A 22035-nucleotide genomic window follows, 5' to 3' on the forward strand; every position below is an offset into this window, starting at 1 on the left:
CTAAGAGCTGACGGGTGCTACTACAGGACCTGCTGGTGCCTAATCGGGCTGCAGGGGGCATCCTCGGCTCACCCGGCGAAGGAGATCCCCCGCATCTCCATTATCACCACACACACACACACACACACACACACACACACACACACAGCCCTCCTTCTGCCAGACTCCCAGGCCGAGCGGCGTCGCCATACGGAACATACTGCTCTCAACTGAGAGGGGGAGGAGAGAGCGAGGGGAGAGAGAGAACGAAAGACCTGAGGTCTTGTGTCTCCCGATAGTAGATTACAATTCAAGCAACAAGAAAGTAAAACCGGAGAAAAGATAGGTTCGCTAAGGAATCTCCCATCACCGGCAATTGTTCACCGGAATAATAACGCGCGGTCTGATTGAGAACGGATTAAAAACGCCAGACGGATGATAGCGCGGACGGGTGGCGCGCTCTGAAGTTGGTGAATACTGAATACCAAAAGAAGCGCTTTTGTTTCTCCCGTGAAGCCATCGGGAGGCTGTGCTCGCGCCCCGAGCATGAAGCTACCGTGTCTGATGGCGCTCGTGGCGCTGCTTGCTCACACAGCCTCGGTAAGCACGAGTGTCCCTGCTTCCTTTGTGTTCCATTGTTGTGAGCAAGACCCTTAAACACTGTTTTACGAAAGAAAAATCTGGATCTATAGGGTACCGGTGTCAGGACCAAGGCTTTTCAAATGCTTAATATGTGCGTGTTACTGTGTGCCTGTATGTGTGTGTGTTGCATCGTTTATAATGAGGAAACGGTAGCAGTGTGCCTGCTGCTCGGTGATCGGTTGTAAATCTTGTAATCGACCCACATTTCGGCCCTTGCTGCCCGTGACTCCCGTGTCTGGCTCGCGGCCCCCCTTGCCCCCCGCCTTTCTCCTGTCTTTGTGTCTCAGAGTGGGGCTTTTATTGTGGCATCATGTCCCCTCGGCCTCGATTTCGGATGTGTGTGCAGGGAGAGAATGCGAGTTTGTGCACCAGTAATTAGCGGGTATTCTTTAATTGAGGATGATAGCCGGGCTTTAGTCCCGTGTCCTGCTATGTGGTGTCTGCCTCACAATCTCCCATCCTGCCTGTAATTCAGCTCAAGTCACACTGCGGCGGCTTTAACGACTTCATTACCGGTTATGGGTGCGAAGACATGGTGGGGGGAGTTCCTTGCCCGATCGCTTGATTTTCAGTGTTAAACGCTAGTTCGATCATCAGTTGATAACTGGGCCGTGACTGCCGACTGGGATTGGCGATAGGCTACATCCTAGGGCACATCCGTTACCGGAGGGTGTGTGTTTGTGGCAGAGGGGTGGGGTAGGGATGGGAAACGCGATGCGGTAGGCGAGGGATGGGGATGATGTCATCGGGAACCGCAAGGAGGGGAACTGATTAAGAATTCGCGAGCCCCCCGGAACCAACCCGTGCGTCACGCTCGGCGAGCACCCACACTTTCCGTTACCGATTTACACTGTGAGATTGTTGGACGCTTCTCTAGCTGGACACGAGGATACCGTTGACAGAATTAACTAAAGACACACCCACTTTATGTCTCACGCACACACACAGATTAGGCTACTGGGTCGGTCCTTGGTGGCCAGCCAGATATCTCCCAGTGAGTTATTATAACCTTAACACCCCAGATGGAGACAGGTCTCTCTCTCTCTCTCTCTCTCTCTCTCTCTCTCTCTCTCTCTCTCACTCTGTCTCTCTCTCTCTCTCTCTCACTCTGTCTCTCTCTGTCTCTCTCTGTCTCTCTCTCTCTCACACACTCTGTCTCTTACACACACAAGCACACACACAGTTTGTCATGCTCAGATAAATGCAAGTGTGTTCCATGCTGGCACAGGTAACCATCACAAGGACACACACACACACGTGCATGAATCGTCCCGGAATTGCTCACCAACCCCAGACAGCCCTGCTTTTGGGAGTGTGACACACGCGCACATCACAGATTTTCTCACACAGATGGCACAGTCCTTCCTGCCTCCAGCACCGACTGCGTATGTGTGTCCTAAATTTAATGATCAATCCCCAGTAGAGTGACTCTGTTTGGTATTTCCTGTGATGGGAGGCTCTGATGTCATATCCAGAGGCATTCGTTTAGATTAAGGCAGATTTTCCCACAGACACGCTCCCTGTGTCTGTGTGTTGGGATAAATTGCCAGACTTTTTTTTTCTTTTTTCTCAAAAGTACGTATTCTCATCCCTTCGATACGTACACAAACACGTGACTTTTGTAATGTGTGTGTGTGCGTGCGTGTCGAAGAAGCGGCTGTGTTTTTGAGGATCGTGTTTTGCTCGTGGAATGAATCAGTTTTTTGTGCCTCCGATCGTTGACAAAGCCCCCCATAGAGGCCAAGGGGTGGAGGGAGGGAGCGAGAGTTAGAAAACAGAGTGAGCATGGGGATAGAGGAGGAGTGTGGAATGTGAGAGGCAATTTGACACAGGAAGTGGGTCTTTCTCACTCCCTCAGAGGACAAACAGTCCCTCAGAGACCCCCCCACCACACACACACACATGCACACACACACACACACACAGATATGCACACACACATTCACTTTAGACACATAGGTGGATACACACGCCACAAGGTGTTGATATTTCAAGGTTAGGGCAGGGGTGGCCTCTTCGTCTTTCCAGTCGTTCAGGAAATTAAATAAATCTGAGTTCATATCCGGAGTCGAGTTCACAGACCCGTGCAAGCTCTGTGAGTCCAGCCCAGCTCGAATGGAGACTGGCAGCACAACAATTGGCCTTACCTAACCCTCTCAGACTGAAAACAACCATCTCTCTAGCCTCTCCCTCAACTCCTGGCCCCGCTCAGTTACCTGGCTGCTTACAGATTTGTCGATTGGGTGGGAGGGAGCCAGCGGTGACAACGGGGGATGGTTAAACCCAGCCCTCCGTTTCTAGAAACAGAGCCCTCAGGCCAAGGTTTCTGTAGGTCACATCCATCACCCAGGAGCGATCTGTGGAAACACGAGCCTGTGTGGTTTGGGCAAAGGATTGTTTTTGTGCTCCTCTCCTGGAACAGTCCCTGAATGGCCTGAGAAACTCCTCGTCCCGTGTCCACTGGCCAAAACTTGGAAATACCGATTCTAGGAATTCACAGCATGATACAACACGAGTTCCCTGGGGATTGTGTGCAACAAGTGGCCCAATGACAACATTCCTGGGTGTTTGTTGGCTGTCCAAATTCTATACGGTATTCTTTTATCCATATCGTTATAATACATATATTTGTATGTGCATGGTTTATGGGGTGTTGTTGACTCAACCACCCCCCTCCTCTCAAACACACACACACACAGGGACCAGTGGTGTTCAGTGTCAGTACTAGGGTAGCGCTAACAGGGGTGTTGTTGACTCAGTGAGTCAGAGGGAGACTCAGAAGGCTTCAGGTGTTTAAGGTAGGCCACAGCAGCGTAGTAACCACTACTTCAGAGACACAGCTCTGAGCCACAGTCATCTGTAGTCTGCAGCGCATGCACACAACCCCTCCCCCCCCCAACACACACACACACACATGCATACACAGTAATTGGGAAGAACTGCAGGCATACTCACATGCATATTCTCGGGAGAGTGTAGAGATAAAGGAGGAAGATGAATGTAGAGAGGAGGAGGGGGAGGTCTGCATGGGAGGAATGCTGCACAGGAAGAGACGCTGAGGGACGAAGGTAGATAACAGAGATGGGTGTGGGAAGGAGAGCAAAAGGATAGACTGTTTGAGAATTGGTGGTTTGAGAAAAACCCAAAATTGAAAGAAGGAATTGATGAAAGGGATGACACGGGCGATGGTAAAGGAAGAGAACAACCTATTCTGGTAGAATGGTAGAAATGTAAGGGGGGATAGAGGCAAGGAATGGTAAAGTAGAATGAGAGAGTTTGAGGGGTGTATAGAAAGACCAGGCCACAGTGATGAGGGGATAGAGATGGGGGGGGGGGGGGGGTAAGACCAGTGGGAGGGAGGGAGTGATAGAGAGAGGGGGAGGGATAGAGAGGGAGGGAGGGAGTGATAGAGAGAGGGGGAGGGATAGAGAGGGAGGGAGGGAGTGATAGAGAGAGGGGGAGGGATAGAGAGGGAGGGAGGGAGGGAGAATGAGAGGGCATTAGAGGGAAGGATAAAGAGAGAGGGGGGAGGTATCTATCTATAGATAGATACATAGATAGATAGAGTGGGATGGAAGGAGAGGGAGAGAGAGAATGGGAGGGAGGGGAGGGGAGGGGAGGGAGGGAGAAGAGGGGAGGGAGGGAGGGAGAGAGGAGGGGAGGGAGAGAGGAGGGGAGTAGAGGGAGAGAGGAGGGGAGGGAGAGAGGAGGGGAGGGAGAGAGAGAGAGAGGAGGGGAGGGAGGGAGAGAGAGAGGAGGGGAGGGAGAGAGGGAGGCCAGAGCTGCTCAGTCCCAGGGGACACGGCTCTACCTGTTCTCCATGGCTGTCGCTATGACAACCACCATTGGCTGCTGCTGTCACGGCTTTATCTCTCTCGCTCTCTGTCACCTCTGTCGCTCTCTTCCTTATTTTCCATATCTCCCTCTGTGTTCCCCCTGTCTCTTCACTCTCTGTCTCTACCTTCATTTACTCGTCTTTTCCAACTTGTCTTTCTCACCCTACCTCTTCCTTGTGTCCGTTTTCCATGCCCTTTCTCATCACAATCTCAGTTTGAAAATATTCTCTAATCTAATCTAATCTCTCCCTTTTCCTCTCTCGCTCATGTTCCCCTCTCTTTTTATCCTACTACATCTGCTCGACCGTTTTATCTATACGTAGAGAGAGTGGTGTGTAAGCTTGTGAAATGAAGTGTGTGTGTTTGTGTGTGTTTTCTAGTAGGGGACCCTAAATTACAGAGCAAGATGCACTGTCTACAAAACCACAAGGCATTCTGGGATCTCTGTGTTGGCGCTCCGCTATAAATATAAACCCAGAAACAGGGCGATTCCTTCCCACTAACAAACCTGTGTGTGTGTGTCAGAGAGAGAGAACGAGTGAGAGAACGAGTGAGAGAAAGAGTAAGAGAGAGGAGTCAGTATAGAGCTATCCAAAGTAGCTGTCCTCACTGGCACTCCAACTCAGCTAAATTGTCCTCTGTAGCACTGTATCGCGCGTCTTTATCTGGTCATCTCTCTCTCCCTCTATCTCTCCGTTTGGCGTGTTTCCTTAACCACAGGCTAATTAGGTTAATGAGGGGCTGGATGGGTGTGGCCACACTTGGTCATCCTGTCCACTCTGCTTGATTTTAGAATTTCGTAATCTGGGCAGTTTGGAGATAACAGCCGATAAAAGGTTGTTGGAAACTGGATTCTTGTTTGTGGTTCTTGAATGCAACTAACCTTCTAAGTGACCTCCGGAACCAAAGATGAGAGTAGATCTGTGTTTACGTGTGCATGCGTTTGTGATCGGGAATATTTTTTATCGGTCATGAGGTTATAATACAAACTCAGGAAGTGTGTATTTCAAGATCCGCCCTTCATTTGAAAAAGGGGTGCTTCCTGTGTAGAACAGTCGGTGTGTGTGTGTGTCTCTGTGACTGAACGTGTGCTGTATGTTTAAATGTGTATGTGTGTGTAAGATTGTGAGTGTGTGCGTGTGCGTCTGAATAATTGAGCCAGTGTCCCGACAGAGGAGTGAACCAGGTCAGAAGCTCATCCTCCATCGTTTCCTTCCCTCTAGCTTTCTCCGTCCTGACAAGCCTCTCCATGCCCCGCCCGCCTTTCTGCCTCCCTCCATCCCTCCATCCCTTTCTAATTGGAGGAACAGGAATCATCCCAACGTGAAAAAACTGTCATAAATGTTCATATGCTGTACTTGTCTGTAAAGATTGGGTTCTACAATTATGAGCAAGGCGTGAGTGGGGAAAATATACAGGTATGCTAATGACGTGCAACTGTGGAAGTAGAAACCACGTAAAGTTAGAGCAGAGTGTGTGTTGTGTGTGTGTGTTGTGTGTGTATGTGTGTTATGTGTGTGTTATGCATGTGTTCGTTTTTAGATTCCCCCCCCCCTGGTAAATCTTTGAACCCCAGCTCTTTAAAGGATTCTTTCAAAGACGTTATCAGACTAAACAACCTGCTGAAACTAATGAGGTGTGTGTGTGTGTGTGTGTGTGTGTGGGGGGGGGGGAAACTTTGGATAAGCCATAGATGTAGATTGGGAAACACTGCAGTTTTTGTTAACTTTCAGGACACGCACACGCATGCTTGCACCAATACTATGAGTCTGCAGCAGGTGATTTATTCTTAATCTTTCATCCCAACAGTTCTGGATTACCCCTAATCTCAACCAGCAGGGCGTCGATCTTGAACGACAGAGACAGGATGCGTCTCGTGTGTTTGTGTGTGCGCGTGTTTGTGTGTGTCAGAGCGATGGTTATCGTTTACTACGGTGTCACATTGAATGAGCTTGTCATGTGATACGATGTGTTGTGACTTGGCAAGACGTTCAGACTCCTGTTCAAACATACAACATGAGAACACGATGCTGGGGGGAGGGAGAAAGATGGAGATCTATAGACGCTGACGGTGGAACCGACAGGACAGAGGGACAGGCGGGTGGTTTAGTAGGTCCAGCAGATAAAAAGACCAGATATTAACAGTAAAATCAGAATCACGATTGCAGGGGAAAAAAAGATAGGTGTTTAATCACAGTCACACCATGTGGCCTGATAGAATAGCAGCGAAGACTTGGAGGTACCAGCTGGAGGCTGGAGAGACAGAGAGGCCAGTGGTATGCAATGGAAAGGCATGCAGGCGTGGACTGCAAAGACGAGTAGGAAAGCGGTAGAGAAAGAGAGACGGAGGGAGGGGGAAGCGGATAACGGGGCCGTAGCCAGGGAATGAGCGAGGGATAAGGGAGGGAGGGATGGATGGCAGGAGTGTAGAGGGAGGGGGCAGCACTAGGAGCATCAGAAAGACTGGTGGTTAAGGAGGGCTCCTTAAGAGCTTAGTGGAGCTGAGAGGGATTGAATGGACAGAACAACCTGGACAGGATTACAGAGAGAAAGAGAGAGAGAAGGAGAGACCGAATGATTGAAGTGGAGAGAGAGAGAGGGTTCATTGTTCATTCATTAATGTGCAGCACACTACATTTTGTTCTTTTACATTTTTGAATCGCCCAAAGCCATACTTAAATTTGCTCAGATAGCAATGGTTAGGACTACACTGGGAAGGGTGCGTTCCATAGAGGTTGTCACACATACTGTGTGCGCATGTGTTGGTGTGTGAGGTGGATATGTGAGGTATGGTCAAATGTATCATGCCAGAGTGCAGTAACGCACAAGCACACTCCCTGCTCACGCACACACAGGAACCTCTTTCCGTTAGAGATCGAATTACAGACTACTGATTCGATTTTTTATCCCTCCGTCAGAGAAAAAAAACACCACTCTGTTTCTCCTTCCACTTGCTTCTCTCTCTTTCTCTGTCTCTGTCTCTCTTTCTCTGTCTCTCTATCTCTCTCTCTGTCTCTCTCTCTCGCCATCCTTCTTGTCCCGTGGATTAATCAAACGCAAGAATCCTAACGTCAACCTTGTGATGGATTAAAATGCAAGTCTATGTGTTAGTGTGTGTGTGTCTGTCAGTTTGTGAGTCTTTGTATGGAACTTGTCGATCTTATGTTAAGAAAAGATCATTGATTTTCTGGAGTCCTCCCCCCTGTCTCTCTCTCTCTCTCTCTCTCTCTCTCTCTCTCTCTCTCTCTCTCTCTCTCTCTCTCTCTCTCAGACACACAAAGGCAGCTTGGTCCGTGGGGCGCTCTCACACACAGGAACATTTCTGAGCCCTTTTGAAAAGTTTCTTAGGAACACGAGAAAAGTTACAGCCGCGGGCACCACGCCCTCCCACTGGTCCAGAGAAACAACCCATTCAGACAGGCTATAATCACACACACACACACACACAGACACGTACAGACACGCACAAACACACAAAACACACACACACACACACAGACACGTACAGACACGCACAAACACACAAAACACATACACACACACACAGACACGTACAGACACGCACAAACACACAAAACACATACACACACACACTAAATGGAATCACTGAAACAAAAATGATCACCCTTTTGACACAGTCATCAATTTACACAAACACTCACACAGACGATTGGACAAGGCTCAAAAGCCACACACAAGTGCTTCACACACATGAGCACACACAACTGAAGTGTGAAAGTTGGGAGTTGACAGCATTTCGAGGCAATGTTGGTAGCAGACCATTTAACCATATCTCACACATCCAGTATTCAACCCGTACACTGACACACCACGCCACACACACACCACACACACACAAACACACACACCACACACTGTCAGATGCATGTTTCATGATGTCATGTATAATAGAAAAAGATTCCACACAGCCACGGATAAACAGTATTGTTCGCGTATGTGTGTGTGCAGTGTGCACGTGTGTTACACAGACTTTAATCCAGTTGGATGGTGAGATTAGTGTAACATCTGGGTCCTACATAGAGATGTACATGTGCAGCTCCCTCTATCTCCCTCCCCTGCTCCCTGCAGCCCCCCCCCCCGCTTCATGCCTCTCTTCATCCCTCTTTTCTGACCAGCACTCTTTTTTTCCCACCCTTTCGTTCCCCCCCCCCCTCATCCATGGCATTCTGTAGCCGGTCCACTTAAGCCTGGACCAGATCAGCCCAGCCTCCAGACATTATACAACGCCGTTGAGTGCTTCTCGGCACTCGGGTCGATTTACAAGGAGCTGATCAGTTGTTCTCTGGCATCGTTTGAGCTACCTGACACCTATTGAGTTCTCTCTGACAACTCTTGAGTCTGTTCTCAAGAGCTGGTTTCAATGTCAGCTGTTCTCTCAGCTTTGAAAGGGGCTACAGAAATCTGACAACCAGTGGTCATTTGTAGACCAATGAACTGCCGTCCACCAGGAGAGCCACACACACCTTTCAGAAGGTGTGTGTCCGAAGGTGTGTGTCCACACACACCTTTCAGAAGGTGTGTGTGTGAGTTTGAGGGATTTCTCGGCTAATCTCCGCTAAAGGTAGCAGGTGTCTGAATGAGGTCATCACCTAGAAACCCACTCACTCAGCGTTGAACCCCTCCCCCCCCCGCCCTCTTCTCTCTACCAGCTGGGTGCGTTGGATCACAGTCAACCTTGGACACCAACAAATTAAATTAGACCAGGCCCAGGAGAGGACGAGGGAGAGGGCCATAAAAAAAGAGATTGGGGGAGATGGATCCGGTGGGAGGGTGGGGAGGGTGGGAAACAAGGGAGATGTGGAGAAAAAACCCATCTGACAGCTGGACCGTACACAGAAGCTAGTGGTAGTTGTAAACTATACATCCGCCATCTGTATCAAGCGCTCTGGCCCTTTAACAATGCAGACTGTAGCGTTTTCCACCTCCTTCCTTCCTTCCAGCCTGTCCATCATCTCCATGGCAGCTGAGGGGTTGTTGGGAGATAAGAGCCCGGGTGAGGAGGTGAAGTAGCCGGATCGTATGTCGGGACAATAGCATGAGACCCTAGGCCTCTTCACCAGGCCCCGTGCTCCCCCCACTCTGATTACACAGGAATGCGTTTGAAGTGAATCTCAGTCAGAAACAAATCTCTCTCTCTCGCTCTCTCTCGCTCTCTCTCGCTCTCTCTCTCGCTCTCTCGCTCTCGCTCTCTCTCTCTCTCTCTCTCTCTCTCTCTCTCTCTCTCTCTCTCTCTCTCTCGCTCTCCTACCCACAAGGAGGAAAGACCTCTTCTAAACCTGAATATCAGGTATAGGTAAGGATGGTACAAGCTGTATGTGTGCGTGTCTGTGTTGATTGTGGGAACCCAAGCCAGGTTGTAAGGGCTGTGTTTACAGTGGCCTCGTTGGACAACTTGTCTGCTAATGTATTCTGGCTTCCTCTATTCTGCTGTTGGCTTGCTAACCTGTTGTATTGTTCTAAAATGGTACACAAACAGATACACCTACACACACACACACACACACACAGTCTAACACAGGGGAAGTACTTATGCTAACACATCATTTATAAAACAGCCTGTACTATCTTGGGACTTTTCAGCAGAGCGACATGACTCAGATCCCTTCGATAGAATTACACTGTCAACACTGCAGAGAATGATCCAGAAAGACGCCAGCAGAACCTCACATCGCACAGCCTCCTGAGGCCTGTGAAAGATTGCAACAAAGCGTAGCTGGAGGACAGAGCTGCCGATAGGATCATTTACAACTGGTCATTTCGAAGGGGCCCCAGGTTATAGGGTTCAGGAGCCTTTGAGACATGCACGTGTGGGGGTGGTTTGCAGGGTAAGCAGCACAGGCATTATGCACAGCTGTTTATAGAGGGCTGTGTGGAGGCACAAACTGCAGACCGGGCAGAATTATCTTTCCCTAAAGTCACATAAAACAAACACACACACTAACCACAAACAAACCCTGTGATTATATACACAGAGAGGCACACACGCTTGACGAACACACACCCTGTAATTACACGCACACACCACGCTACGTACCCTAAATGTGCACATTCGGCATCCGCTCATATGTTTAGCCTCAGGGTTGGAGAGACTGCACATTTACTCCTATAGAATAAACATAGATAACATGCACATAAACAGACACACATTTCTTTCCACGTCTCTCGCACTGTGCTTCTTCTCCCCATAGACACTTAACGCACAGACACATTCCAGACACGAAGAGTGTGTATCCTACTTCCATATTTTCTCAGACTGAAAACAGACAGACCAGCAGCATCTGTGTCCTGGTTGGTTGTCGTTTGATGGGTGTTTGTGGAAGTGTGTGTGTGTGTAGTGGGAATCATTTCAGTGGCTCTGGAGGTTGTGTTTCGAAGGTTGCGTTGGGCCTTAGGGGCTGCTGTGGTTATGTGTGTGTGTGTGGAAGGGTGTGTGGGGCTGTTTATAGCTGGGTTGGATATAATAAGGAAGTGTACCGGGATACCCCCAAAAAGTTTCATTAGCCCCCCCATTTTTTTTAATCTTTTTCATATTTTCAATCTAAATTTGTTAATTTCTCCTTCTAAAACCCACTAGAGGACATTATTCAAAATTATATTAAACAAATATATATTCTGGGGGAACATAGCCCCAGACTCCCCTAGTTTTCTGGGTCACAGGAAAAATAAGGCTTAGCCCGCCCAAAAGTGAGAACCTAGATTCGCCCCTGGAGAGAAACATGGAGGAGTGCAGGTGGAGGAGTGGAGGAGAAAGAAGCGATGTGATGGTAGGATGTGAGAGGGAGAGAGAGAGGGAGGGAAAGAGAGGGAGGGAAAGAGAGGGAGGGAAAGAGAGAGAGGGGGAGGGAGAGAGGACTAAATCATGAGATGATGGAGGTTTGGTTTGGTGTTGCTTTCAGGTTGTTTGTTTGGTGTTACGCAACAACCTGCTGATTTAGTTACAGCAGCCCCGGAGTGTGTGTGTGTGTGTGTGTGGTAGCTTCTCACTGTGGGAGAGGGGGATTTCTGTAAAAGACTGAGGTTGCCCCTAGCAACAAGCTTCATTGTGAAACTGATCCTTGTTAGACATAGACACATACACACACTCCAACCATGCATACTCTAAGATGTCTTTTCAGCACTTCCTGGTGTTGGGAAATTACTGCTTCCCCCCCATAAAAGGCACACACACGCACACACACACGCACACACACGGACGGACACACGAGTGTGGGCACGTATACTTTACAGAGACACAGATACAGTTAAGTGAAACAACAGCCCTGCTTTCTGCTTTGGGCCCCCTCAAATTTCAGCTTCCTCCAAACCTCAAGTCAATTTCATAATGGAAATGCAGACACAGCTCAGGAGATGCAGAGTAGGTGTACTGTTTCTCCATCTCTTTAAGCCTGGCTCAGGTTTAGCTATGCTGTGAGGGACTTACATGTGGTCAGGTTTCCAGATTCCATTATGGTTTCATTGGCTTTTAAAGGCATCATGTTTCCACCGCCTGGTCTTAGAGAATCATAAAGCAGGTATTAGCCTCCACTCAGATTCGCTGGGTAGCTTACCTGCCAGGAAGTCCAACAGGCTGCGATTCATACAAGATAGAGTTAGCAACATTTATGTGTTTGCGCTGACATTCTTTGATGTTCTTATCTTGAAGGAATTAATTAAACTGTTGAATCCTTTGTTTGTTTGTGTATGAAGTGTTTTTAATGATTGCTAGAAATGTTTCATGTTTCTCTGAGGGTGGATTCAGGTTGGTAACGGATGACTAAATGTGAGCTGACTCCACATCACAGAGTGGTCATGTTGAGTTGAATGGTTTACTGAATTAGGAGAGAATGAAGTGAAACTGAGAGATTAACTCTAAAGAGAACTTTGGTGAGGTCACTTACCCTGTGTAACCTATAGAACCCTGAGTACAGAGGCACCAATACACACACAGACACACACACACAGAACTTTCAACACATGTAATTTTCTTTACATGGAAACGATATATGCACACCACATACAGTATACTCATTGTTCCAAGAATTTCCATATAAATGGTTTGAAAGAGGTTTGGTTTAGCTATCCATGTCCAGATGGTTATCAGTTGGATCTGTCTTTGATTCTGCCACAGACAGATTGTCAGAATAGCCCTTACAGAAGTAGCACAACAATCTCCTGCCAAACTCTGGGCTTTAGATGCTGTGCTCTGGGACGATCCCTCGATGTTGCGTGAGGCAGACAGATGCCACTATTGGTACCTCTCTGCATGCTTTAAGTGAAAGACGAGAGTGTGTGTGTGTGTAATCTTTGCATGTATAATCAAGCAAAGTGGTCACAATGACATAAACCATTGTAGAAGCATGCTAAATCTAATTTTTGTTCTCCTTCTCTCCCTCCTATTATTTCTCCATCTCTCTTCCACCTCTCTCTCTCTTATTCACTTTCTCCCCCCCCCCCCCCCCCCCCTCTCTCTCTCTCTCTCCTAGGGGCAGACCTCGTGGTCCCCCTCTCTGGATCAGGAAGGTTCCTCGGGGAATGAGTTCTACGATGACGAAGACCTCTTCTCAGGCTCCGGCTCTGGCTGTGAGTATGTGTGTGGGGGAGGTGTGAGTGCGTATGAGTCTGTGTGAGGGTGTGTGTATGAGGTGTGTGTGTATGCGTGTGTGTGTGTATACTCTGAACCCTGTGGATGTAAAGAGATGGCAGCTGCTGTGTTTAAGTCTGCTGCTCTGGTTTCCCCCCCCCCCCCCCCCCCCCCCCCTCCGATCGGTAGTCAAGCTAAACACAGGCACCAAGCACACCAACGCAAATGTACAGATCGCTCAAATAGACTGTAGTAGGTCACTCACATGCACAGACCAGATTTCCTACAGAAATAGGCTTCCTACACAAATAGAATTATAGAGACAGACACATATAGTCATGTACACACTTGAACACACACCAGCAGAACCAACACCCAGATTCCACCAGATTAAGTGATTTTATTTACTGTAATCTGATTACTGACTAGATCAGATGATCACACACAAACCGATGTGTGTGTGTGTGTGTATGCCAGTCTGTCTTTAGGTCTATTCATGTAAGAATTCTCTTTAACTCGAATCACAGGTGTCCCATCATCTTTATTAGAGGTCTGTTGTTGCAGCTTCAGCAGGCCTCTCCCAGGATGACTCAGTCCGGCTATTATATCAGTTCAAACACTGCGCCAGTGCCCTGCTAAATTACTGTTTAGCACAAGGAGTGGCACAACACTGGTGTGGAGAAAACAGCAGAGCTAATGGTTTTGGTCAAACAGTGACATTGGCCTTTGGGATGCGAGGAGTTAGACTTGCCCCTGGGAACACTGTCTGGTGTAAGAAAGACAGTGTTGTTCTGCGTAGATATCTGTCTGCATCAGCTCTGTTTGATCTGCAACCCAAGAAGCCTCACTGACACGAGAGAGGCAAGAACTTGGTCATTGAAGTCATGAGGGGAAAAGTCACTCAACAGCATCTCCCCCCCCCCCTTCTCTACCCACCTCTCTTTCTTTCTTTCTCTCTCTCTCCCTCTCCTCCTCTCTCTCCCTCAACTTCTCCCTCTCTCCTCCTCCTCTCTCCAGTTCCAGATCTGAAGCCGAGACCTACGGCTGCAGGAGTGGTTTTCACCACAGAGGAGCCTGTCCCGCTGTCCACGACACAGGCCACTGGCCCCGCCCCCTCAGCGCCCCCCGCCGCCGAGCCCAGCCCCAACCCCGACCCCACCACCCCACTGCCCACCGAGGCCGAGGGAGAGAGCGGGGCGGATTGGGAACGGGAGAGGGAGCAAGAAAGGGAGAAGGAGAGGGAGAGGGAGAGAGAGAGAGTCCGAGAGCTGGAGCGAGAGAGGGAGAGAGAAAAGGAGAGGGAGCGCGAGAGGGAGAGAGAGCGGGAGAGAGAGAGGGAGAGAGAACGTGAAAGAGAGAGAGAGAGGGAGAGAGAGCGGGAAAGGGAACGAGTGAGGGCAGCGCAGAGCACCGTCTCCCCGAAGTCCCCCGATGCCGTTCCCGTGGCGACCACCGGCTCTACCGTTTCCACCGCGGAGTCCGCCGTGCCGTCTAGTGGGCTGGATGACCTGGTCACCACAGAAGAAGATGAGGATGTCTACATCTCGCCAGAGCCCAGCACATCCTATCCCGACATACCTCTGGACACCACCACAGAAGAAGACATGCCCACCACAACAGAGGCCACACCCGAACCTACGACAACTCCACCCCTGCCCACCACCGCCGAGCCCTCCACAACAGTCAAAACCAACGCACCCTTCAGGCCGAGGGCCCCGGTGACCCCGCCCTCTCGGGCGACTCCCACGGAACGGACGACACGACCCCCACCGCCCTCCACAGCACAGGTGGGCTTGGTTAGCAACACGCCAGCACAGGTCAACATCACCACCAACAGAGTTAGGTGGTCCAGGTGGTCATTCATTACTTGGTTGTGTTTTGTGTGGTTGACTGTTCGTCAGCCTGCAAACAGACTGCTGCAGTACGGGCTGCTTCTATGTTGAAGGTTTATCACTGCATCTCAGATCTGGATGCAAGCATGGAACATGCCCTTATATAGTAAACAGCCACTACTTAGAGTAGAGTTAGTTTCTGTGATCTGACAGAATGATTCTGAAAATGCGTACCCACATTTTATGGCCTTGTATTGACTATTTCTGTGGTTAGCTCCAAGGTTATTTACACAGTGCTGTTTTGGAGGCATTTAAATCTTGACATTTTCCTACCAATCAAGACACAGACTCTCATTGTGTAAATGTTGACTGGAACAGGAACTAGGAAAAGGGATTTTATTGAGGTTTGGATGAATATCAAGACAGACATAAGGCAACCAATAAAGTTACACATTTAACCTCTCTCCTTTTCCCTCTGTTTTCCCTCCTCCTTAACTCCCCCCATCTTCCCTCCCCCCCTCTCTTCATCTCCATGTCTCCCTCCCCCCTCCCTAGGCGCGTCCGGAGGAGGGTAATAACGAGGTGGGGGTCGTGGGACCCAGCGGAGATTTCGAAATCCGTGAAGAAGACAGGAGGCAGAATGAGCTGGGGCGAGACCGGAGCCTGGATGTGGGGGCGGGGCCTGACCTGGTGGGCAACACGGTGGACACAGGAAGCTCCGCTGCCCAGCTGCCCCAGAAGAACATCCTGGAGAGGAAGGAGGTTCTGATAGGTAGGACTGCTTGTCAATCACTCGGACTGGGGAGGGTGCACAGTTTGCGTGACATTTTTTGGGGGTGGTCTATCTAGTGGCCATCTTTGTCCATGTCTGTCTGTCTGGCTGTCTGGCTGTCTGGCTGTCTGGCTGTCTGGCTGTCTGGCTGTCTGTCTGGCTCTCTGTCCACCTCCTTGTCTGTCTGTGTCTGTTTGCCTGGCTATTAGCAGTACCAACTATAGGTTACTTACTGTAATGTCGCTCACCTAAGCACACCTGACCCGAGTACACCTGAGTATCGTAGCTCCCTCCAGCCTCCACCCTCCACCCTCCTGCCTCCAGCCTCCACCCTCCTGCCTCCACCCTCCAGCCTCCTGCCTCCTGCCTCCACCCTCCTGCCTCCACCCTCCAGCCTCCACCCTCCTGCCTCCTGCCTCCAGCCTCCTGCCTCCTGCCAACAGAAGTAGTCTCCTCTTGTTCTCACCCTGGCCGAGGCACCATGAATCCACTAAGTCTAATCAACAGTTGAACATGATCAAATCTGAGGGTGTTTCAGAAGTAAAGATGGAAAGATCAGTGAATCAGTGCCCGTCTAAGAACAAGCTGTGTTAGTCTTGGATAGTCTCTCTACCTCTTTATCTCTCCCCTGTCTCTCTCCCTCTCTCTCCCTTTTTCCCTACCTACCTCCCTCTCCTCTCCTCTCTCTCCCTGTCGCTCTCTCTCTACCTTCCACCCTCTCTTTTTCTCATTCTTTTTCTATCCGTTTCAGTTTTATCTGATCTGATTGGCTCTCTGTCTTCTCTCCAGCTATTCTGATTGGTGGGCTGCTGGCTGTGGTTTTCGCTGACTTCCTGGTCATCGGTAAAGAGCAGGAACCAGCAGGCTGTAGCGTGTACCTGTGGTAGCCTCACAGGGATAAAAAAACACAACACGGCTTGCATCTATGGCTGGTTGTGGCACATTACCACAGTGCGTCAGAATCACACCTGGGTCAAATAGCAAAGTCGTCTCAAAAGTGCAAACTGGTACGCACTGGTACGCATGTGCTTTGCAAGCAGACCAAGCACACAAAGGATTTGAAAGATAAACAGATTCTATTTTGATCCAGGTCTGGTGGGAAGGGCACTTATATATTGATGTTGTAAGAAAGAAAATTCCAATTTTATTGTATTTGTTGAGGAAGATAACAAACTGTTCAGGACGTTTGCAATTTTCCTAAGAAAGATTTAATGGTATATTTACCTTTTTGGAGGCACAGTTATGAACATGAATACACTAGTAACACACAGCTCGTACATTTTTATATTGTGAGCCTAGATTAAGCTGTCTCAGCTTCTACGGGCCTTTGCTTTGTGTTGAAGTGTTTAGCATTGCTTTTAGGTCATGCGTGTTTAGGATTGACTGTAGATTGCAGTGTTTAAAAACAAAACAATGCAAGACAAATGTGAGGTGGTTGCTAATAGAATGTGTCTCGTCCTGTTTTGTGCTTGCCTGTTGCCTGTGTCTATGAGCCTATTCAATGTTATTTCCCTCAAGTTTTGACCTATTTCTCTCTCTTCCTCTCTCCCTCTCAGCGGTGATTGTGGGAGGTGTAGTGGGAGCTCTGTTTGCTGCCTTCCTGGTGATGCTGCTGGTCTACAGGATGAAGAAGAAGGACGAAGGAAGCTACACGTTAGAAGAGCCTAAACAGGCCACCGTCACCTACCAGAAGCCAGACAAGCAGGAGGAGTTCTACGCATAACCTGAGCCGAGAGACACAGAGAGAGAGAGAGAGAGAGAGTGAGAGAGTGTGAGAGAGAGGGAGAGAGACAGAGGAAACGGGGAGAGAGAAATAGATCTCGGTTCTCCACTCCACCCCTCTTCTCTTCCCCCTCCCTCCTTCCCTTCCTCACCTCCACCTTCTCCGTCCCTCTCTCCTCTCCTCCTTACCAGTCCCTCTTGAGAGTGCCTATCTCTCTGTGGACTCAGAACTTTCTTTTCAACAAAAAAAAAGATAAAAAAAGATAAAAATATATCAGCAGAAAAATAACCATAAACACATACACAAAACAGTTTTTTTTTTCAGTAAATGTTGTTATTAATATTCTACAAATTATCGTTCTGATGTTATGAAAAATGATTTCGTAAAAACACAAGCTCTTAACCTGTGTTCCAGCACAAAGTTCCTCTTCTATTCCACAGAGCAAATGAGATAGACTGAGAGAGGTTCGGGGTGAGAGGACGATGGAGAGACAGAGAGAGGAGGGGTGAGATGGGGAGAAAGAAAGAGGAGGGGTGAGATGAGGAGAAAGAGAGGAAGACAAAGGAAGAAGAAGAAAGGAGAGGCGTATAACCCGCCCTTAACCCAAACACATCAAGTATCTGATTCACCACACAGAGAGAGAGACAGGGGTCAACGGTGAAAGGAAAGGTCTCTTTGTGCCTTCCATACTTCTGGTGCTCACACACACACACACATACCCACACACACACACACTCGCCCGCACGCACACACAAACACACATACCCACACACATGTCTGCTAATGGCTCTGACCCCTCTCTCTGTGCTTGGCCAATCAGAACAGGGATCTCAACCCTCAGTTAACATTCTCCCAGTCTCAGGAGAATGTTTTGGAAACATTTGCGTAGCAAGCAAAAGATGCTGGTGCTAACACAGAGTTAGCAGTGAGTCTACTCCTCTAAGCTGTACAAAGATGACTAGTTATGGATAGTAATAATAATCAATAATATATCAATGTTCCGGGCTGGATGTTAAATAATAATAATGACAATAATAATACGTCAATGGGAGGATGTGTATTTAGCAGTTTTAAAGGTTTATATGTAAATATGAGCATATCTTTCTTTCATCACTCTAACCATTTGCATGATCATGAAGAGCTTCTATCGAATCACATTCATTACCTAAATGAGCTGTGCTCTTGTCCAGACACACACACACACATCGCACGCACACACTTCCACACACGAGCACGCACAGACACTGGCACACAAACACAAGTATAGTCATATCATCTGATGTACATTAACTTTCAAACACTTGCTTTAAATATCAGAACAATCTTTATCATCATCATCATCATCATCCTCACGAGTGATATGAGTGAGTCTAGGTGGTTTCAGTATGTTATTGATTAGTTGTCAATCAGTTGCTGGTTGGTTAGCGTTTGGTCTATTGTGTATAAGCACAACTATGTATCCATACATCCAATCCCCTTGCATGCTCACTTTCTTTGTGTTTCACCATTGGCTGTCTGTTTAAAGGGGGAGGGCCATTGGGACTGAGGGAGGGGTTAATACAGGAAGTGAAGCTCCGAGAAGATCTTACCTTCCAGCACAGATCTGGGACCAGCTCATTTGTAGCCATTCTGATGAGCCGAGATCAGTGAGAAGGAGGGGAGGGGCCGCTTCATTCATCACAGGGGGCCTCTCTGGCCCTGAGAGGGGAGGGGAGGGGTTAGGAGACAGGGGGTTGTGCTTCTATCTAAGATTGTAACAATAACCACACCAGGGTGACTGGACTAGTAGCTTACTATACTCAGTACTGTAGAACAACTGCATGGGAGTTAAACTATACTAGTCTTGGTGTGTGTGTGTGTGTGTGTATGTGTGTATAACTGAGGGGTGTGTACAAGGTGGAATGTACTGTGTGTAGGTATTCGTTTACCTGCTCCAGCAGTTCAGATGCTCTTCCATTGTCAGGTAGTCATACCTGTCCCCCTCAGCAGAGTGTGTAGTTCACCTGACACCCAGCTCCTGTGTGTGTGTGTGACAGTGTGTGTGTGTGTGACAGTGTGTGTGTGTGTACCTCACCAGCCCTCTCTACCCACCTTTGTGTATTTTCCCCTGGTGTCTCCTCTCTGTTTAGGCAATAGACACCACACCGATTTCACATCAGACTCTTGTGCCCACTCACTAGTCTGTGCAGGTGTGTTAGTGTGTGCACGCTTGTGTGTTTAGTCTGTTCACCGCTGACTGTCGGGCAGTCTGTCCCTCACAGTGGATGTCACACACTGACTGTGTCTCTCACCGTCTCGTCTGTTTGTGGTCTGTAGCAGGACAGACCGACTGACACGAGGTTCCTTCCTCACAGGCAGGAATGATCTCAACAACGTACTGTCTTTTCTAAAGTTACCTTCTAATTGTGTTTGTACCCATTTTAAGCCTGCATAGCCAAATAAGAGAGGTGTGTATGTGTGCACGCGTGTGAGTGTGTGTGTCAGAGGGCTTGTGCGTTTGTGAGTGAGTATTAGAGTGTGTGTGTGTGTGAAGCCTACAGAGGCTGCACTACTCTGTGTTTGCTGTTACCCATCCTGTTTTTATACATTTGCATTTTTTAAGGCTGAGTTTCTGTCATTGGCTGAGTGAGCGAGAGGAGGCGGACCCTCCATGCCACAGCCCTGTCACTAATCTGCCACTCTGTTCCAAATAAAAGACCTGATTGGGTAAACTTTGTTTTCTCTGTGATTTCATTGGCTGTGTGATAACTAATGTGCATATCCTGCTAAAACAAATGTTGCTAAAAGGCACTTTTATACACTGGTACTATACTATAATATACTTTTAAATCTATGATACTTTCACAGTGAGCATGGGGACACATTCAACTTAATATTAAATGGTTCCAAAGTCCATCAAAGCTTGAACTGGAACTCAAATAAAAAGTCCCCTGTTCCATTAAGATTCAACTAATGAATTCAATTTCATAAGTATTAAGTTAGATAAGATTTGCCTGGAGGTCACATCCCAGTCCAGTCCATCTACCCCAGAGCACTCTGAGGAGATAGAGAGAGGGGGAAGGGAACAGGGATTAGGAAGAGAGAGAGAGAGAGAGAGAGAGAGAGAGAGAGAGAGGGAGAGAGAGAGAGAGAGAGAGAGAGAGAGAGAGAGAGAGAGAGAGAGAGAGAGAGAAAGGGAGAGAGAACAGGATCGAAGGACAGGGGAGGAGGCGAAGAAAAGAAGAAAGCTTTTGACAAATAAAGGGGAGAGGGCCTAAAGGTTTGGCAGCTCTGCAGGCTTTCATTCCTCCCCCCATCTACTTGGATTCTGCACCAAGACCTGGTAGAAAATCAAACAAGGAACTGACTAAAACATTGATGCATGTAATTGAAGGAAGGAACCAGTACTAAGATGCCTGAGGGGCATATTGTCATTTCTGCCTACCCCTGTTGAACTGTAAAGATTGGAGAATAGATTTGGAACAAAAATACCCTGTTGTTGAAGGAAAGAGATACTTCATGAATGTTTTAATGTGTCTGTGTTTCTGGAGAAAGTTATTAAGTTATGATACATATATATGTATATTATATGGCAGTGTTTAGTTACATATTATGTTTAGCGATGTGAATAATACGAAACTGATACTGAAATTAATTTGAGTGAGGTGTGACAACTGGTTAAACAAGGTAGTCGGAGAGAATTCCGACTGATTAGCGCACCGTCTGGTGGGTAATACTCGTAACTACATCAGTCAATGTCTGGGTCAGAAACATCGAACGAATTTGTTTGTATTTTCTTTCACAACATAAATGTTCTTGTATATGGACAGATTATGATATTATCTAGACGTATATGTACATCAATTCAAAGTTCACGTGCGACCGTACAATTTAAAATAGCTAATAGGCTATATTTAGTTTTTACAAATCTCCAGATGTTTCTGGATTGGAATTCTGATTGGCCTACTGACCCTCTCATCTTCACGTGATGATCAACTTCACAGCTAGCTAATTTTGTCAATCAATCAGACTACCTTTGCCTTCAGTCTGAATAATTAGCTTTCTTTTTCTAATAACACGGTCACTTAATGGAATGTCTATTACCACTATGGACATTTAATTTAATTTGTGATTCGTGATGGATGAAAGCCGTGAGCCAGTCGGTGATTTCGGTAAGGAGGAAATTTACGTATTATTTCGGAGCAAATTGAATAATTGGTTTACTGTTCGAGACAAAAGACACAATTGCTTTATTATACTAATTGGTTGGATGCATACGTCAACCTGGAAGTGTTTGTAAAATATGTTTTAGTATTATCATTGAAACTTTTGAAAGCAAGAGATTTCCGAACTATTAACCCAAACTGGTGAAAGTGTGGTTATTTTTAAAGCAAATTGAGCTAGGTTAATTAGCTAACAGGTGAGCTAACGTCGACTTCACACAACTAATAAAATGACACTACTGAAAAGTCACGAGCCCCTCAGGAAAAAACGTTGTCAACTTCAAAATGCCGATATAATCATATACGTCTAATGTTTAGGTGGCAATAAATAAACAAACTTTACACAAACGTCTATTTTTAAGACATAATACATCAAGACATTGAACCAAAAATCTTAACATGCTAAAATTGAAATTCTTTGATAAGCAGTCTAGTCTCTCTGTGTGTGGCTGGGGAATGAGTATGTGA

General features: G+C 47.7%; 1 protein-coding gene across 1 annotated transcript; it reads left to right on the plus strand.

The window, feature by feature from the left end:
- Nucleotides 1-152: 152 nt before the first annotated feature.
- sdc3 (syndecan 3) lies at nt 153-20076 on the plus strand. The gene is made up of 6 exons (XM_047019035.1): nt 153-579; nt 12941-13037; nt 14056-14234; nt 14295-14825; nt 15426-15642; nt 17199-20076. The coding sequence occupies exons 1-6, from the start codon at nt 526-528 to the stop codon at nt 17363-17365; spliced, it is 1245 nt and encodes a 414-aa protein (XP_046874991.1). The 5' UTR covers nt 153-525; the 3' UTR covers nt 17366-20076.
- Nucleotides 20077-22035: the final 1959 nt, after the last annotated feature.

The sequence above is a fragment of the Hypomesus transpacificus genome, chromosome 4, assembly GCF_021917145.1.
Source record: "Hypomesus transpacificus isolate Combined female chromosome 4, fHypTra1, whole genome shotgun sequence".
NCBI classification, from domain to species: Eukaryota; Metazoa; Chordata; class Actinopteri; order Osmeriformes; family Osmeridae; genus Hypomesus; species Hypomesus transpacificus.

What these genes read in the sequence shown, in the direction of transcription:
- sdc3 (XM_047019035.1), top strand. Translation starts at nt 526, where the DNA reads ATGAAGCTACCGTGTCTGATGGCGCTCGTGGCGCTGCTTGCTCACACA. An exon ending in TGCTTGCTCACACAGCCTCG is followed by an intron (nt 580 to 12,940) that starts GTAAGCACGAGT and finishes TCTCTCTCCTAG; the next exon opens with GGGCAGACCTCGTGGTCCCC. An exon ending in CACCGCCCTCCACAGCACAG is followed by an intron (nt 14,826 to 15,425) that starts GTGGGCTTGGTT and finishes CCCCCTCCCTAG; the next exon opens with GCGCGTCCGGAGGAGGGTAA.